The 19428-nt window shown below is 39.3% G+C and overlaps 1 protein-coding gene across 11 annotated transcripts in view; it reads right to left on the bottom strand.

The window, feature by feature from the left end:
• Positions 1 to 2840: 2840 nt before the first annotated feature.
• LOC117411154 (serine/threonine-protein kinase MRCK alpha-like) overlaps positions 2841 to 19428 on the bottom strand; it is a 211969-nt gene continuing 195381 nt past the window's right edge. For 5 of the 11 annotated variants that reach the window (XM_059025342.1, XM_059025341.1, XM_034018371.3 and 2 more), the window contains 15 exons: positions 19081 to 19217; positions 18773 to 18912; positions 13709 to 13790; positions 13331 to 13547; positions 12840 to 12902; positions 10415 to 11008; positions 10220 to 10317; positions 10033 to 10117; positions 9727 to 9850; positions 9128 to 9245; positions 8362 to 8547; positions 6605 to 6722; positions 4927 to 5081; positions 4142 to 4216; positions 2841 to 3433 (listed from right to left, as the gene is read on the bottom strand). In XM_059025342.1, the coding sequence (XP_058881325.1) occupies positions 3302 to 3433; positions 4142 to 4216; positions 4927 to 5081; positions 6605 to 6722; positions 8362 to 8547; positions 9128 to 9245; positions 9727 to 9850; positions 10033 to 10117; positions 10220 to 10317; positions 10415 to 11008; positions 12840 to 12902; positions 13331 to 13547; positions 13709 to 13790; positions 18773 to 18912; positions 19081 to 19217 (2324 nt within the window). In that variant the 3' untranslated portion in view covers positions 2841 to 3301. The remainder of the gene's footprint in view (positions 3434 to 4141; positions 4217 to 4926; positions 5082 to 6604; positions 6723 to 8361; positions 8548 to 9127; positions 9246 to 9726; positions 9851 to 10032; positions 10118 to 10219; positions 10318 to 10414; positions 11009 to 12839; positions 12903 to 13330; positions 13548 to 13708; positions 13791 to 18772; positions 18913 to 19080; positions 19218 to 19428) is intronic. The other 6 variants (XM_059025343.1, XM_034018372.3, XM_034018367.3 and 3 more) reach the window with 3 other exon arrangements.

Here is a 19428-nt window from a genome sequence, read left to right on the forward strand (position 1 = left end):
TCAAATAAAACGACGGTCGTACTGGTGTATGTTTCCTTTCTGTTGGGTGAGGTTAACTCTATAAACACCCAGCTGACTGCTGACAGTGAGCGAGCATTGAGCACACATGGCTAATTTATATATTTAAATAGCAGGGCCGTGCCTGCAGACTGGGTTAAAAAACAAAGAGATTGTCATTGTATGATGTTGCTGCTTTTAAAAATGTGTAGTATTTACTTGGTACGTTTACTCTCTGTAGTTTAAATGTTCAATGTTTGTAGTTTAATCAGTTAAGTGTTTTATCTACCTTTACGTTTTTTAAATAACAGTATTATTGAGTTGAACAGGCAGCTGGGCCGCCCTGCTTAGACAGTGAAATCACTCACTTGTTCAGCACTGGAGCGACACGACTGTTATCTTTACTTGCAATGCTTTTATGTGTTTTTTTCATTATTAATTAATTCGCTGAAGAAGTCCTTTGTCGTGTCATTACCCTACGCCTTCACACTGGTAATTATTAATAAAAGCAAAAGCACAATATTATTATTATTACAAAAATGGAATCCCAGGATTAATAAAACAAATCAATCCCTAAATCCTGGGATTGGGGAAAGTGTCCGGAATTGGATTCCCTACTCCAGACCTATTGAGTGTGTTCATATCATTCAGCGAGTGCCCATCAACAAGCTTTAATTCTCATGCACCTGATTAACACGAAGCATTTTGCTAAAAGTGCATGATATAAATATCCCCTTTCTACTTTCAACAAATTTGCTTTTGAAAATATTCACTTCAAAACAATTCTATTCTGGCTGGATTCGATACTGCACAAGACACACAGCATTTTACATTGTCCCTGCTCACACGTTTAACGATAACATTCGAGTTCAAATGTTTTTATGCCAACTGTCCCATCTGTTTTCTCTCTACACTTCTGCATTTGTTGGGAGAAATGCATGACTTTGCTTTCTGATTTTGTTTTAAATTGGAACCTTTTGTTTTTCAGAAGCATAACCTGTTTTTGGGCTCTTAATTTGGACTTGTTTCAGCTTACTAATTGGAGTCTGAATTTTGAAATTATTTTACATAGCATTTTTAGTAGATGCATTTACACCGCTGTTATCTAATTTTATTTTGTTAGTTTTTAACAGCAGTTTTCCATTTACAGTACTTGGCTGGGAGGGAGGGGGAAGGAGAGAGGGAGGGGGAAGGAGAGGGGGAAGGAGAGGGGGAAGGGGGGGGAGGGGGAGGGAGAGGGAGAGGGGGAAGGGGAGGGAGAGGGGGAAGGGGAGGGGGAAGGGGAGGGAGAGGGGGAAGGGGAGGGGGAAGGGGAGGGGGAGGGGGGAAGGGGGAGGGGGAGGGGGGTACGCAGTAGACTAGATTATTTGGAAAGGGGTACAGGAACAAAAAATTTTGAAAACCACTGTTATGATCTAACCTTGATGAATGTCTGAATGTTCTTAGAAGAAATGTATGGACAAATTGGTTCAGTAATGAGGAGGGTGATCCACATTTCAGTGGTCTTCAATATTCATTTTCCAGAGAAAAAAGCTTTGAGATCATTGGATTTCAACTCCAACTTTTCCCAGCTCTCATCTTCTACTACACTATTAACAATTTTGCAACATAAATAATTTATGACTACAGTACTGCCCCACCCCACAAGTCATGTTTAAGGTAAATAAACTAAATAGCTGAACCCCCACCCCCACTATGGTTTTAGTATATTCTCTATATGTCAACCCCCTGTATAATCAAGTACTAAACAAAATAAAAAAAAGTCTACTTGTCTTCTAAAACACACATTCAACTTCTGTACAAATGACAGTGCTGCACTCATAACAGAAGGCTGATGGAAAATGGGTTCATGTCTTTGGACAAGTGGTGTGTTATTGCTGAACTATGCAAACAAGATTGACGTGAAGGACAAACCATACAGGTACTATGAGATGTGAGTGATGTGGGATATGAGACATTCTGTGCATATGCTGAAGTTACACAGCAGAGCTGTCATTGAAAATGGCACACAGTGCCATGTGGACTTATACAACAGCTCCACCTACTGCTGTAGAGTAGAAATTCAGCTACCTCTTAAATAATACTGTTCCATTTTAGAGCCATAATACATAATAAAATGATTTTCCTATTGGCCATTACTTTTCCAATGGGTTACAGTTTTTCTGTAACTTAAGAAGCTCTCTTTTCAACTGAAATGTTCAGCAATCTTAATTGAACAGCAGAACATGGAGTTGGTACCTACCTAATCATAGAAATGAAATCCCAATGAATGCAACAACATCGTATAGTATTAGCTCACTCACTTGAAACTTCCTACACAACAAACAGGAAAAAATATACCAGTAGTCTTTTATGCTCATTATACTCTACATCAAACTTGCAATGCTTAGATACATTATTCTCTACTTGTATTTACAATATTAAAGCAAAAACCTGTGGCTGCTTATTCCTGTGTTCAAGAGAACTGAAAGCTGTTTCTATTTCAATGAGATGGTGTCATTGCTGCTGACACTTGAGGCAACATGACAAATGAAGAATCTAAACTGCTTGAATGAAGCTGCTAACCGTTCATACCTTTAAGCACTGGTTGGTATTTAATACACACATCGACACTTTTAACACAAACAAAACACACTGAGAATGATTGAGAATGCCTTTGCCCTGTGGCATGTTTACCTTATAGATGCTGTCCCTCCTACCACCAATGTTAGTGTACAGGATATAAAACTAAATCCACAAGACCATAAAGAGCAGCAAAAAAAAAAAAACCATCACTCACCACCAACCACCAGCACAGCTAGCTCTCCATAAAGATTGCAGAGGGTCAGAGATTCCAGGGCACCCCTTATTTTTTTTTTTTTTTTTTTTTAAGCTAACGAAACATATTCTACTATAAATATCAGTTCTATCTATAAACTTAATACATGTGTTTATATACATTTGTAAATCATTCTTTCTTTGTTTTTACACACACAAAAATCCTGTCCAAATATGGATCGTGATAAATGGGAGTTGTTGGCAACAAACACATCAGCTCAAGTTCAGTAGTCTTTGCACCGTCACCGCCCCCCCCCCCCCCCCCGAAACTTTGCATCAGCTGGTCGACGTCTTCAATTCAGTCTTCAGATGAAGTCTTGGTATTTTATTTCAATTTTGCATCTCTTATGGCCAATGAGGTGAAAGGTGTGCTGCAGCAGATGGGGGTTCCCAAGGAGAATGATTATAATGAATGAGGTCTGAGGGACTGGAGAAGGAGGGAGAGGAGAAACTTGATTGGACATCAAGTTTAGACGACTTGTGAAGCTCATGTTTCCCACCCAACGTGGTCTGTGCTCCCTAAGGAGAGGCTCTTGGTTTTGTGAGGGGAAGCTGGGCTGGGCGGGCTGCTCAGGTTGGAGCTGTTGGAAGCTGTGGAGTGTCGAGGGGAATCGGAATCCTGTAACAAACAAAAATATAAAACAAGGTTCAGACTACAAACATTAAGGGGCCTATTTCAAACAAAGTGCAAAGGCAAAGCTCATGAGTAGAATCAAATATTTCAAATGGTATACATCTAACAAGAAACAACTTACCCTAGGATTTAATTTACAATGGCACCGCACTCCTTACAGCGACTTTGTTAAAATAGTAAGTTAAAAAAAAAAAAAAGGCTAACACTGCATAATATGTCAAAAAACATGTGTTATCTGTTACTTTTTAATAGCTGCTATAAGGATAAGGGCATCATAATAAAAAAGTAAAACTAGGGTTAGTTGTAGGAGGGAGCAGTTACATTGTTCTGAATAGTTTTTTGCTATAAAGTAAATATTTTTTTTACTAGTTTCAAAATAGAGCTCCTATTGGGAAACTGCAAAAAATGTGTTTCCGGCTCACATGCAAAGCATAATGCGAGCCTATGCTATTAATTCTGCCTGTCCTTTTAGCTGCCCATCTGTCTGTAAATCATTAATACGGGTATTTTGGGGTTAAGCTTGAACTTTATGGATACAGAGCATGCTGATGATAGCTTGCCATTCCTGTTTACTTATATAAAAGAAATAAAAGAAATGAAAAAGTCAAGCCAGGGAAACAGGAATGCATCATTGCTGTGGACTTAAGAACTGATCATAACATTGCCTCCGTTAGGGGTGAGGTTTAACATTACCTTAACTTTACTAAGCAGGGTCCTTAATGCCCTTTTCAAATCAGGAGTCTTCTCTGCTGGGGAGACAGCCTGCCACTGGAGAGGAAAATAACTGAGTTTACACTCAGCTCCCACTCCCATCAGCTCCCATCAACACCTGATCAAATTTGGATGGGCCGTTGGAATAAGAGACAGTGGTACCACTGCATTCAGGTTACGGATTTGAATCTCGCATTGAGATAACACGGTAGAAGACGTTCACATATAAATTCATTATGGTTAACCTCCCGCACTAGTAAGGCACTAATGAGATTAGGTCTATAAGCAAGGGACAGATCAAGGGATTGTGCAGTAACTGCACCAACTTTGTAGCATCATCTATCATCTAAAAAGCAGCTACTACTTTTTAAAGTCAGTTTATTATTTATTTTAAATTAATCTTAATGGATAATCAATTCCTCACCCCAAGCAAGGCAAACAGAGCCACATTGAGGAGTGAGCAAACATGCTCGTAGAAATCTGGGGAATAAAATTTTTTTTTAAAAACAAATAGACAGGCAAAATGTAAATATTAACCCTTTATTGCATGTGAGGACAGGTATGTCATATACTTAAAAATGAAAGCTGGAATACGGTCTTAAAGCATGATAAAGACACATGATAAAGTTTCCATGACATCTCTGTACATGCAATATAGGATTAACATGCAAATGTTGTTAAATACATAACAGAATAGGTTGTTTTATTAAATTTGAGGATTTGGAGTGGAAATAAGGTATATTTCCACTGTGACTAGGGTAACTTACCTCTCTTTCAAACTGTGATATTGGTGCATCACCACCATCCATCCCCCCAGAGGACAAAGAGCCATCGGAAGGCGAAGCAATTGGTTGTCTTTTGGCCCCGTAGCTTCCTCCTGAGCACTCCCTCCTGAGAGCACTTCCATTCTGTGCTGTGGATCCTGCATCACAAGTACAGCCAGCTTTAACATGGATGAACAGAACACACTAATCATTCTACCCTTCCATAAATCAGTGATTCCACCATCAATCACAGAAACTGCAGATACACTGAATACAAGTGAATGTTAGGTTATTATCATAACCCTGGTTACCTGAAATAGAAACGTAACCATTACCGAATGGGTATTTACCTCCTAAAGACCCAAATCCTGAAAATTTTATTCCAAAGCTGCTCAGCAAGCCTGTGACACAGTTATGGCCCGCCCCGAGGGCACAAAACGTTAGGTGAAAGGAAATGTTAGGGTATTATCATAACCCTGGTTCCCTGAAATAGAAATGTAACCATTACCATAATGTAGCTTGAATTACCTGAGTATTTACAGGAAAGCAGCTCGTTTAGGAGCCCTGTATGCGTCAGACAACGTCTCCACTCCCAGGAGATAAACACGACTGACGCATAAGGCTCAGCACCATTTTCTTTTCAGGCCTTGAAGGTTAATGGTTACATTTCTATTTCAGGGAACCAGGGTTATGATATTAACCTAACGTTCTCTTTCAAGTACGAAATGTAACCAAATGTAACCGAAGAGGATCCATGCATATACTCCACAAGTGAGTGGGAGAACCCTCATGATGCATTGTATATGTTGCAAAGTAACCTCAGCATTTAACACCAGAAGTCCAAAAAAGGGTGTATGGCTAACTACCCCAGGACTTAAAGTGGAACACAATGAAAAATGTGTTAAAAAGCAGAATGAGTGGCCGCTCTTAACACTCTGATCCCAAAACCAGGGTTCTGCTGATATACGACATTCAGTCGGTAGAATCTGGTAAAAGTATGAGGTGTGGCCCATACTGCAGCGTTGCAAATGTCAGATGCGCCCTGGAATAACGTCCAAGAGGTTGCAAGGCCTATTATGGAGTGACCAGTGAGCTTCTCTGGTGGGGGCAGGTTGGCAAAATCGTATGCAATCCTGACCGTGTCTGCAATCCACCTTGACAACCACTGTTTTGACAGGGCTTGTCCATGGAACTTTGACCTGAAGCAAATAAACAATTGCTCTGATTACTGCCAACTCTGGGTGCGGTCAACATATTACGCGAGTACCCTAACCAGGCAGAGCCTATGTAACTTGTTTAATATGTATTTTGTTTATGTATAGAAAACATTCTTATCTCAAACAGAATAAGATTAACATACACTTGTTCCTCTTATATACTTAATTCCAGGTTAGCCATGGTGAGCGACTTGGAAATATATACCCATGGAAGAGTTGCAACTTGTTTTAGAAAAGGAAAACTGTCAGTAATCTCATAAAGCAGTATTCCTTTGTCAATCTAACTTAATTGCACTTTAACCTCTATGACTGCTTTCATTACAATTACTTCCCCTTAAGCTCTGCAGCTCGGTTCTGAACTGAAATCAAGTAAATGGAGAACAAACACCAAGTAAACTGGTCCTTTGATGGAAGTGTGAAGCATGTTTTCCCAGTTGGAAAGCCCCTAATTAGGAAGCACTCACTTGATCCCAGTCCGCTGCTTGCACTCATGGAGCGGCCTGGCTCGGCGCGGGACTTGGTGATAGAGGGGATGCTTACAGACCCGCTGAACATGGTGCGGCTCTCCTGAGGACGGAGGTTCTAGTAGTTACACCAAACAAAAAAAGGCAAAGGAACAACCAATGTGTTAGTTGGAATTGTCATACCAGAGTTTTGAAAGGAAGAGGAGCAGTAGAACCTATGGGCAGTCACAAATCCCTTTACCCTATAATGATGACATTTGACAATAAAATTACAACTACCAAGGGAAATGGTCGAATATACACCTGTAACACTTTTGTTCTTAACAGATGCAAGGAAAAGGGATTTAAAAATCTATATATTTTTTACTTCAGTAAATTTTGGTCTGGAGTTAGAAATATGATCGAGAAAATGTTTTACTGTACTAAGGTGACCAACAATTACCAGTAAACAGGTATACATGTACTGCAAGATTTTGGGAAATAGAACTGAAGAGAGATAAAAACACAATGTGTTAACATTAATTGGAAATAGACACAGTATTACATGAAACACCAAAAGGCATACAGAATTATCCCCACTTTATCTGTTAAGCTCTAACAGGAGTTGTTATTGGAATGTGTAATTTTACATAAGACATCCACAGCAGGGTGTATCTTTGTCTTTTCCTTTTTGCATAACCCTAGACCCCCATTAGGGGGAGCCTGTATCTTTCCTGACAGCTCTCTTTGAAAGAAAACTGGAGTAGCTTCACTATGACCTTTTTTCACAAGTGACTATCACTGCCCATATTAAGGGGTACAAAATAAATACCCTTAATCCCATGACTCACTTAACTTCTATAAAAAGGATAAATTGTTTCTGAAAGATACTGAGAGGAATGGAGGGCTGGTGAAATCCACTTGTCCTGCATGCGTTACATCAGACGTCAAAAAGGGTTTGATTACTAGTTGGGTAACTCCCGTGATAGTTCGGGGGCCTCATTGCCTTGATTGCTGGCATAGATTTCTGATCATATTTGTAACACACAAGGTTATTGTAAAATTGACTTGGTGCAAGAAAAGTCAATTTCCCCATTCATGTTACTTGTAAGCATTATGTACAGCAGGCAATGGTTTTCCCTTAAATTTCTCCTTGATCAAATAGTGCCAAAACAGTAGATTCTTAAAAGATCCTCCAAAGAGCAGGAACGCAATGCACAGATATCCAAAACAGGTTAATAAGATTACCAGACATGACAGAACTGCAAACCATGGTAAAGAAGACAGTGTAAATATGGTGCAAGTGGTATTGTAAGTGCAGTACAGTGCATGCCAAGCATTAGGTTTAGAATGGAACACTCCCCCCTTTTCATGTATCAATAAAGATGGTAGTGAACACAGCCTTATATATATATATATATATATATATATATATACAAACACTTTGAGAGAATGCCCCATTGTTATAGTATACTCTATGCAGTATCCAATAGCTTTTACATTGTTTTACTCCAGTGTGCAAATGGCTTTTTAAATAAAGTAAAAAAATAAAAAGTAAAAGTAAAAGCCAAAGCCACACAGGGAAAATCCCTTTAAACTGAAGCAGTGGATATAAATATGTCAATTCTGCTAATTGAAAATGTCACACAAAATTGTGCAAAAATATAGCTGGAGCAAACAGCTTTGATGCACAGGGCACAGGTCTCCAATAAATACACACACACACACACAGGAACGTCACACGTGGAGTCAGAGACAGCAGCACCAACAGGCCATACCCTTGGAGATATGGAATATGGAGTTCCAGGGAGAGAGCTCAGTGAAGGGGAGTATGAAGGGTTTATGGAATCAAAATAGAGGAAGTTTTCAGCAGAACGGACAGTCATGTGATAGACGTGCTCAAAGTTGGTCGGAGTGGAGATCAAGCGCAAGTGATGATTAGGGGATGGGTGAGGGGAACCTGGCTACCAGAGGAACCAAGAGAGGAAAAGTCAGCATGAAAATGGAAAACTGGGAAAGACAGCCCTGTGCTGGACAATAGAAAATGAACTAAAAATATGAACTACATTTGCTCGAAAAAAGTACAGCAATAGAAAGAGCCTTAACATATAACCATGGTAGAATGCACTTTTAACTACTTTAGACTTGGTTAACATGTTGAAGCTCAGGTGTTTCCCCACTGCAAGTAAACTACTAGTAAATTATTATGACATAATTTTAATTATTATTCCTTTAGCTGTATCCAAATCTTCAGGTCATACACTTACTGCATTACTTTGTGCACAGCACATATAAGTATACAAATTCTGATTATAAACAATAGGTAACATTTTAATAAAGTGCACTCTTTTCATTAACATGTTCTAATAAAAGGTTTATTTGTTTATATATTATGCCCAATGAAAACGTGCAAAATACTAAAATAGTTGGTCAAAATTTTAAACAGAAAATGAAAAACATAAATTGTGTGGGTGATGATAGATGACAAGATTTGCTTCATTCTTATAAATGAAGCAAGGGTTTGACTGATTCAGACTCCCTTACCACGGGCAGATCTTTCAGTATCTGGATACCATCCCCAGGACCCATGTGAACTATGTGGTTAAAATTCGTGGGGTTGGAAATTAGTTTATTTCTCATCTCTGGGTCCCTCAGCATTTCTCTGCATGAGAAGACAAACCAAAAAGGAACATTGTAATCTTCATTATATTAAGCAGTAAAATAAATACAGACTTCAGATTTGTAAATGTCATATGCAGATCATTTAATCTTAATCCTAATCTGAATGCTCCTCAAATACATCATTTTCTGTGCCACTATATTTTCTTGGCGTTCTTAAAGTGACAAAAAAAATCTATATATATTTTTTTTTATAAAGGTGTTTGAATGATGTCTTTTGCTTTTTCCTTTCATTTAAATGTGAGGGTACCAAATGGCCTTTAGCTGCAGTAGTTGTGACTAGATTGCAATTTGATTTGTAAAAGGCAAGTGCCCATATTGGGATATAACAGCTGTACCAGTCAGTGCTTTGATAAAGGGGGGGGGAGGGGGGGTTGTGAGAATTGTATACTCTCCATGTAGCTCCTCCTGCCAATGTTTTTTTGATTACTGAACTACAAGTATAAGACAAGTTAAACTCATACCTCCTCTGCTGCATTCTCTCCTCCTCTGGCACCCTGAAGGAATACCGTCTCTTATTGTTAATGTTTCGCACCATCTGCTTCCTGCTGTTATCAGACGTTTCGGGAACCACCAGCTCATCTCCCTCTGTACAGACGAGAGGTTTTTAGAGAGGGCTCAAGTAAGGCACAACATAAGGAACCAGCTGTGTAGCTGGAAGGAACTGTGTCAATTACTATTACCCTTGTGTAGAGTTGGGTTGTCAACACTGCAAATTGCTCTTTTTACTTTTAATTCATGAGTATTTTGAAGTAGCATGTTAATCTTACCTGCCATCTTGTTCTTGAAATAAATTAACCTAATAGTTTCCAGGCCTAGAATATTTAAAGATCCATCTGTATTTAAAGGCCGCACCTTAAACAAAAACCAAAAAAAAACACAAGTTTTGAAACTTTACTATTTATTACAAAAGCATGGCGGTTTCTGTATCCATACAGTAAATCCCTCTTCGCATACCTTCTTCAATGGAACTGTTTGGATCCACTCCATCGTGTTGATGTCAAAGACATCTACAGCATTTTCACTGTACACCGACAGGTATGGAGCATTATAACCTAAAGAACATCATAACAAAAAAATGTAATTGTAGGTATATTTCTAGTAATTAAAACTTAAGGAATAGGGGCAAATGAGTGGAATAAATAAACTTACAACAGGAAATTGGAAGTGCAGGCCACATGAGCTCCTGTTGCCTTGACCTTCGGCCCTGACAGTCCACATACACTCCTATGCTGCTGAAACACAGCAAATACTCCTTGTTAGAGATCTCTACAGCGCAGATGGTGTCCATGCCCTGATGCGTGATGAAGGAAAGTGTGTGGTCGTCGTGGTGGAGTAAGTTAATGGGGTTCGCTTCCCCTGGGAGACTGTACTTCATAAAGCCAGACTGGTAGCCCACGCAGAGCCGCTCACTGTACATAGCCATCCATTGAACATTGCCCGGCACCTGGATCTCTTTGATCTTTTTGTGGCGTGACTTGCTCTGATTCAGTTCATAGCATATCACCTGCCTCTTCATGGCTACACACAGGCATGTTAGCGCCCCCTGTCGGACCTGCCCTGACACGATTGTTTGGCAACCCTTTGTTTCCACCAGTTTGTAGAAGTCCGTCTCTCTGCCATCCAGGGCTGACATGGGAAACAAGCGGACGTGTCGGTTCCTCCCAGAAATCACTGCCATCAGCTGCTCGCTGGGGATGAGCTCTATCTGGTGGACTTTCTTGTTATCACCAACGCGGATAATCTCTATAACAGACAAGGAGCCACACATATTTAGTGAAATACCATGATAAAAAGGTCACCACAACCTCCTACCAAATGTTTAATATAGATCCACTGTATAAAAATTGTGATCCTGATCTACATGGGTTGAAAATGGGATTACCAGTAAAATGTAACACATTCTTTTGGTCTGACCTTTAGATGACTAATGACTTTGCCATGCAAATGTTCCATGTATAAAAACTGAATCTTCACTGGTTGGAAGTCAGTTTCAGTTACAAGCAGACCTGATAAGACTTTTATAGGACTAATTGTAGATTTGGCAGGTGCTTTTGTATCCAATATGGAACATATTAGTGATGTTTCATGTTAAAGAATCTCAAAATAAGGATATCAAGAGAATACGCTTTAATGCACTATAAATGAGCTAATCCTTGAAGACCGGTCATGTACACTTAAATAAATAAATAAATAAATAAATAAACACACCATCAAGCACACACGTTGAATCAGTGCTGAACCTGGTGGCCTAAACCCTGCTGACAGTGTTACAGCAGGTGTTTGCAAAGTTTGGTTAAAAAATTCAGAGAGTAATTTGAATTTTGTACATTAATATGTACTTCATGAATAAAACACTAAGGACTATATACAGTAAATTGATCAGTGTAGTATGTAATGTATGCATTGTGATTAAATACCTTACAGTCATTTGATTATAATTTGTGATGTCACCTTGGTGTACTTTGTTTATCAAACTAACATAGAAACACACTATTTTTACCACAAATATTTGCAATTAACCATTTTTTTGTGTGTACTTCTATTTATTATTTCTTAAATGGCATAGAAGTAAATCTTAATTTGAACACCAGGGAAGCCTGAATATTGTTTTCAGTTACTTCACAACATTTTTGGCCGTTTTTTTCTCGTACACTAGTACCTTGTTTCCACTGCTGTCTTCCACAACAAAATCCTTATGATCAGAGGCATATTCTTCTGGGGGCTTTTGTGTGTCTAGGCATTTTTTAAAATGTTGCCACAATCTGTAATTCTGTTTAAAATCCCCCAAGCGTGTAAATCCTCCCTATCAAACTTTAATATAGCTTTAAATCCCACGAGCAAGAACAAACCTCCATATCTAATTGTGATCTCACTTTAAATCTCGCAAGCATGTTCAATCCTCCCTGTCTGTGGAGTCTCCAATAGAAATGTAGAAATTTGCTGCCACACAGTAGTTGGGGTGGGTTTAAGTATTCAGAATGAATCAATGCTGGATGCAAGTCAACAAAGAGGGACATTGTATAACTAACTGCACTGGGAAAGGGGTGGTCAACATGAATTGAGTAACCATTTCCAGTGTTTTTTTCCGGTGTTTATTGGATATGCACCGATTTTAAAAAAAAGTGGTGTTTTATAGCTGTTTATCGGTTATAACTGAAAATCAAAAGCCCTAATTATAGTTCAGTTGACAAACTTATATAAGCTCCCCTTAGGGAGATGCTTACTGTGATAAACCTATAATTAGGGTACTTCTCAAATGTACACAGATGCCCATAATCAGTTTTTATTGATCCCTTTTGTGTTACACAGCTGTATACAGCAGTCATATTAAAAAGATTTCTATTGGGAAAGGAATGCACATCAAGAGAGTATGGTAATGCAGTTTACCATTCAACACTATTATCCCTGCAGCCCTGCAAAGGGATGTTACTGACAATCGTCTCAGCAGTGTTGCCAGACAAATCTACTGACTTCTATATACGGTCATGGAGCAGGCTTCAGGCTCTGTATTTTTGAAATGCTGTACTGTTTTTGAATTCAATAAAAATGTTTATACAACAGACACATTACTTACCATCTTTGGTGACATGCACTACAAATAATCCCTCCTCATTGCCCAGAGCTATTCGTTCATGATCTGTGTGTGACAGAAACACAAATGCTCTTAGAAAGTAATACAGCAAATTGAAAACATGTCAGGGTGCAGCCAAATAAATAAGTAATATATGTTTAAACATCTAAAAATGTCAAAGTCAAAGTGTGACTTATGGACAGAGTTAGTTGCAGGGGATAAAAACTACATTTAATATGTTCCTGATTAAACTGTTTTTCTTTTACTGTATATCTACTAATTTATGACAAAGGATTCCGGGAGTTTATTCAAATTAGACGAGTATTTTGATGAGTTTTCATTCTCAAGGTCTTTATTATTATAATATCTAACCAAGAACTCTTCAAAGGTTTGTATAATTTATATCAAGTTTTTTATTTAGTACTACAGAAATACATCACATTTTTTGTACTCTATTAACTGTAAAGTGCCACATATATACACTGTAGCCTTACCTATGATGGAAGCTGACTGTGTGGTTTTGATTAGTGGAAGGGTGCTGTCGTAGGCCTCTTTGGGAACGTATACCGATCTGTCTTTGAGTTTATTTTTCTTCAAAATGCGGTGCAGTTCATTTAACACTCCAACCCACTTGTTCTTCTCATTCTCACTGTCGGCCAGGATTAGGACTGAACACTTGTTACTTGCCGCCGAGAGCTGGGAGGCTGTAATCTGGAATTATATGTAACAAACAATACACAATTCTGTTTCAACCAAAGACTGTATGGCTGAAAGACGTCACCTTGGTTGTCAAATGGCTTTCAGAAGAACAAGGTAATAGGAAATTGCACAATTCTTTCATCGGAGACGAGCAATCAGACACGACCACTTACCCTGAAGATGCATGGAATGTCCTTCCTGTTGGCGTGAATGACATCTGAAGCTAAAACTGAACTGACTGAAAACTCTTCGTCCCTGGAAGAGAATGAAAATATTTTTTTAATGAAGAAACAAACACATATTGTAGGCATGCACACAAATTTTCAAGAAATACATTGAAACTTGAAAATACATTATTCCATCAAAGTTTGAATCAAAGAGGTTCAGAAATACATTCACAGAGGTTCAGAAATGCATAGGACTCAGCGCCATTTTCTCTGCAGGCCTGCTGTGTTGGAGTGAACGCAGCAGCCTTGAAGGTTAATGGTTACATTTCTATTTCAGGGAACCAGGGTTATGATAAACCTAACGTTCCCTTTCAAGTATGAAACGTAACCATTACTGAATGCGATACAATACCCAAGCCATTGCAAGTGAAGGACTTGCAACACCGACAGAGGTGCTAAAAAGGAAAATAAACTGCCTTTAGCACTCTGGCCTAAGACCGATTAAGGGCATATGGTCCACAGTACAGTAAGGGAGAGCCCTCATGCAGTGCATATACTGCATGGTTACACCAAGTAACCTCAGCATTTAACACCAGAAGTCCAATTAAGGTGTGTGGCCAAATACCACAGGACTTAAAGTGGGATACAATAAAAGTGTGTTAAAAGGTACACTGAGTCCACAACTGCTCCCTCTGCATGCTACCTTCCCAGGCAGTGGAGGCACCTGTCGTGCTTATCCTCTACTGGAATGTTTCTCTTGCAAACAGCACAAGAGTGAAATCCAGGCATGGTGCAGGGTTGAAAAAATCAGTTCAGCTGTGCAATGTATGTGCACAAGAAACAGACAGCAACAGAGTGCACAAGAATGGAGAACTGGTAACTGTCTTGGTGCTGAACTGCACCGAACCAGGTCACTGGTACCGATTCTGGTATGAACCAGATGACTGGTACTGAAAATGGGTCAGCAGTACCGGCTCCGTACCAGGAGAAGTGACGTGCAGGTGAAGACCTGAAAGAGCCACTGGAAACTGCAAGCATGCACTGTTTAACAGACAGGAGCTGCAGATCGCCTACTAACTAGAAAAAAATCTAGTAGCCTTCGTTGGCAGTGAAGCAAAAGTAGACAGAGCAACCGCAAAGAGACGTTCTCCGGCCGAAAAGGCTCCTGCCAATTCGACATCTCAGTGTAGCTAAAAGGTCATTAACACTGGCAGTGTCTCAGTACCGCAGAAAGCTGAGTGGAAACCAGACAGCTTTGGCAGGATACCGTCTGTGTAGAGAGGTGAACCTAGTACAGGCAGACAGCCTACGTGTGCGCTAGGTTTCCGAAAGAAAACAGAAAATTAAAACTTTTTTTTTGTGAATTATTTTTTATTTCCTTTTGGATTTTACAGAATATAAAGACACAACAAAGGTAAATCAGACAGAAAGATAACAAGAAAAAACACACACACACACACAAAAGGCTTGGTGTATCATCAAAATTAAATCGCAAGATTATATAGAGCATAATTATAAAAAAAACACATCAGGAAAGATCCATACAGATTACACAGTTGAAAATGGGTGAGAGCATGAAAAGATATCTGTTTTAATTCTATTGCTCTCCTTCTAACATATCCATATAGGGACCCCAGATCTGCAAAAACACATTATTTCTGTTGTTCATTCTGTAGACCACTTGTTCATATGATGCTATTTTGGTTAACAAGTCTACACACTCCCTAAACGGAATGGGTGATGTTGACTTCCAGTTCCTAAGTTCCTCTCTACAATAATAATCCCTAAATACAGAATGCTAGGCTCTATTTTAGCAGCATCCCAAATACTTTACTCAAAAGAGTGATTATTTTGGACCATAGAGGCTGTGTCATTTCACACTCACATAGCATGTGTAACAGTGTGCCCCTCTGTTTATTGCATCACTAGCACACATCAGTGGTCCTCAGTTTTAATTTAGCTATTCCACTGGGGGTCCAGTAGCATCTATAGATTATTTTGTAATTTATTAAATGTGACTGGATTTCTCTGGAAGACATATGCCATGACCCAACCACCTCCTGCCAGCTGCTCTGTGAAATATCTGCTCCAAAGTCCATTTCCCATGCCATCCTGAGACCTTCTAACTTTGGAGCTTGAGTCTGTCTAAAAAGGCTGTAAAATTTAGATGCCCCTCCTGTCGATTGCCAGGAACTTTGAAACAGCTCCTGAATACCTGTTATCGAAGTTACAGGACGTGATCTAGTCACGGCAAGAATACAACTTCTTAATTGGAGATATTTCCAAAAGTCAGTCTTTGAAATATTATATTTGGTCATTATTTGTTTAAATGATAGCAAATTTTCACCTTCAAACATATCTTCCATAAAGATTATTCCTGCTTTTAACCAAGACCCCCAGCCAAATGGCTTTTTATCAATAAGTAGCAGTTTGATTTAGTAATTTGGTGAGTCACTCTCCAGGTTGCCCTGGCAAAAGCCAATAACAGGTTCTTAAATGGGACTGGTCTGCCTGTTTGAGTAATAAAGGCCTGAACTGGGAAAGGATCTGTAAGTTCTCTTTCTATAATAGCCCACATAGGTGCTTGCTCAGTTGCAAAATGTGTTTTAGATACCAGTAGCTGAGAAAGCGAGAAGGCATAGTAATACCAATCTACTTTGCATCCCACACCGTCTGTGTGGGATGCAAACAGTTTTGTTTTATTAAAATAATATTTTTTTCCAGCCCATAGGAACTTACTAACAGCTCTGTATTATCTGTCTAGAAGACGAGGAGGGAAGATGAGCGGGAGAAGATATGTGATGTAATTAATTTGGGGGAATAATCATCTTTATAACATTAATTTTACCCGGTAAGGAGAGGCCTAACTTTGTCCAATTTTGTAAAGTGCTTTCAATTTTGTGGATAAGAGGGAGGAGGTTTGTTTGCATGATATATTCCATCTCTTGTGTGAGCTTTATACCCAAGTATGTCATGCCATTTGGAAACCATTTAAACTGCCAGTGTTCTCTTGTACTCGGAGGGCATATTTTAGATATTGGCATAGCCTCAGATTTTGTCCATTTGATTTTGTATCCCGATATCTGTGAGACGGAATCTATTAATGAGAGGATGGGAGGGACAGCTGTTTGAGGGTTAGTGGGCATCAGTAATATGTCATCAGCATAGTTGCCCAGCATGAATGCCCACAATGTCTGTATTGTTTCTTATGGCTACTGCCAGGGGTTCTAATGCAAGGGCAAAAATGAGTGGGGATAGGAGGCATCCCTGTCTAGTCCCCCTGTTAAGCAAAAAGGGGGAAGACATTAGTTCATTTGTAAGAACTGGTTCTGCATCTCTGCCATGGGCCTGTATATAACACCTGTAACCACAGTATATATGATTAACCTAAACCAAATAGTTCTACGGTACAAAAGAGACACCACCACTCCACCATATTGAGAGAGAAGGCAACTGCAGGTTCTGCGCTATTCCTAGTCTGCCATAGGAGATGTAATAATCTGCATAAATTATTTGATGAGGTCCCGCCTTTGACAAAACCAACCTAATCTGGGTGGATCAGCTTGGGTAATAAGGTCTCCAATCTTGTTGCCAGAATCTTTGCTATCAGTTTTGCGTTGATGTTGAGTAGCGAAATAGGTCTATAGCTGGCACATTGCTGTGGGTCTTTTCCTTTCTTATGGATGAGTTATAATAGCTGCTTGCATACTAGTTGGAAGACAGCCCATCTGCATAGCACTGCAAAAGACTATTAATCATTTAGGTGTGATTTCCTCAGAAAATTGCTTATAAAAATCTGTAGGAAATCCATCGAGGAGATTTATCCAGATCTCTAACAGCCTGTTGAATTTCCTGCAGAGTAACATCTCCCCCAAGTGAGTGTCTTTCCTCCTCTGATAAAGTTGGCAGATTATTTAGGGAAAATAAATTATTAAATTTGTTGTCATTTTTGGGGCATTGGGATGAGTTTAAATTTTCATATTAAAGGTGTTATTAAATGTCCTTTTTTTGCGTCACCAGCTTCTTTTCATCATTCCAAACTGAAGAGATCAAGGTCTTGTCGTGTTGTTGTTTAACCCTTTGTGCTAAAAGTTTTTCTGCTCTTTCCCCCTGCTCATAATATTTGTGTCTCGTACGGAATAATGCAAATTCAGCTTTTTTCTGCATCATGGAGTTTAATTCTATTTTAAGTTTACTCAAATTGTTCCGTGTTGAGGGGTCGGCGTGGGATTCATACTTTTTATCAAGTTCTTTAATTTCTTTTTCCAGTTACAGAAAGCGCTGCATTCTTTGTTTCTTAAGAAAGGAACAATGCTGTCTAATACAGCCTCTCAGATAAGCTTTAAATGCATCCCAGGTCACTCCAGGTTTGGAAACTGATCCCTCTGTTCTCTCAGTTAAACTCACCATAATAGGTCATCTACCGAGCCAAGCAGCAAGGGAGAGAGCGTGAAAAATAACTGAATCCCGAGGAAGGGGCGGGGAGCACCGCCTGCTTCGCACAGCACACAATGCCGCAGTGGGACAATCAGAACCTAGGCTAATATAGAATGATATACTTAAAATTATTAAAGCAATATTATTACAAATTTGAAATGAGACAGAAAAAGTGAATATATCAACTTATCTAAAAGGGCAGCAGTGTGGAGTAGTGGTTAGGGCTCTGGACTTGACTGCTGCTGTACCCTTGAGCAAGGTACTTTATCTAGATTGCTCCAGTAAAAACCCAACTGTATAAATGGGCAATTGTATGTAAAAATAATGTGTAAAATAACTCCTCCTCAGGCAGGCTGAAAGAAAATGGCGCTGATTCCTATGCATCTTTATTCTCCTGGAGACGACACCCGACTCATACAGGGCTCTTAAAGGAGCAGCTTTGATATATGTGCTCAGGTCATTCGGGCTAGAAGACATATATCCCATTTGGTAATGGTTACATTTCATACTTGAAAGGGAACTCGCATCTCATCAGCACTTTGTAACAGCAGGCAAAATGCTTACATCAGAAATATAACTACAGTATTTGTGGTTCAATTTTCAGTGCATTACAGCAGGCAAACGTGAGCCTACCTCATGTCAATAACTTGGCTCACAACTACACTGGGCTGGGAGGCCTTCCCTTCTGCCAAGTCATAGAGGAAGAGTTTGAAGTCACACACTACAGCGATGGCCCTCTGCCAGCCTTTCTTCACCCCGGCAGGTTTAGGCACCTTAAAGAAACATAGCAGCAGCTGCATTTTAAAATAGCACAAAAATCTGAACATGCAAACACTTACTGTCAGGGATACATTTTCTAAAGACAGATACATATAAAATATTGGGCCTTATCCACAAGTCATTAAACTTTCTGAGACATCTGTTTGTATTTCTTGCCATACCCTGACATGCCCCTCGTAGGCTGTCCCAATACCCTTCTGTGGATCTATTCCCAGTGGTCCCTTTGTTTGGTCAGGTGGAATTGGGCAAACAGCTGGAGCCTTATCCGCACACGTCACGTGACACGAGAATCCACAAACTAATTATACAAAAAACAGGAAAAAAAAAAAAAAAAGATTAGAATCAAACTGAAACGGTAACGTAAAAAAGAACAGCAATATCATGCCATTGACAATAAAGGTAAATACATTTATAGCTTGTACCAAAAATGTTACATTATCAGTATTTAAAGGTGGTAGTTAATGGCTCGGCTATTTAAAGCACAAAACTGACAGAACACGTACTCTTAA

The sequence above is a fragment of the Acipenser ruthenus genome, chromosome 6 (assembly GCF_902713425.1).
Source record: "Acipenser ruthenus chromosome 6, fAciRut3.2 maternal haplotype, whole genome shotgun sequence".
NCBI classification, from domain to species: Eukaryota; Metazoa; Chordata; class Actinopteri; order Acipenseriformes; family Acipenseridae; genus Acipenser; species Acipenser ruthenus.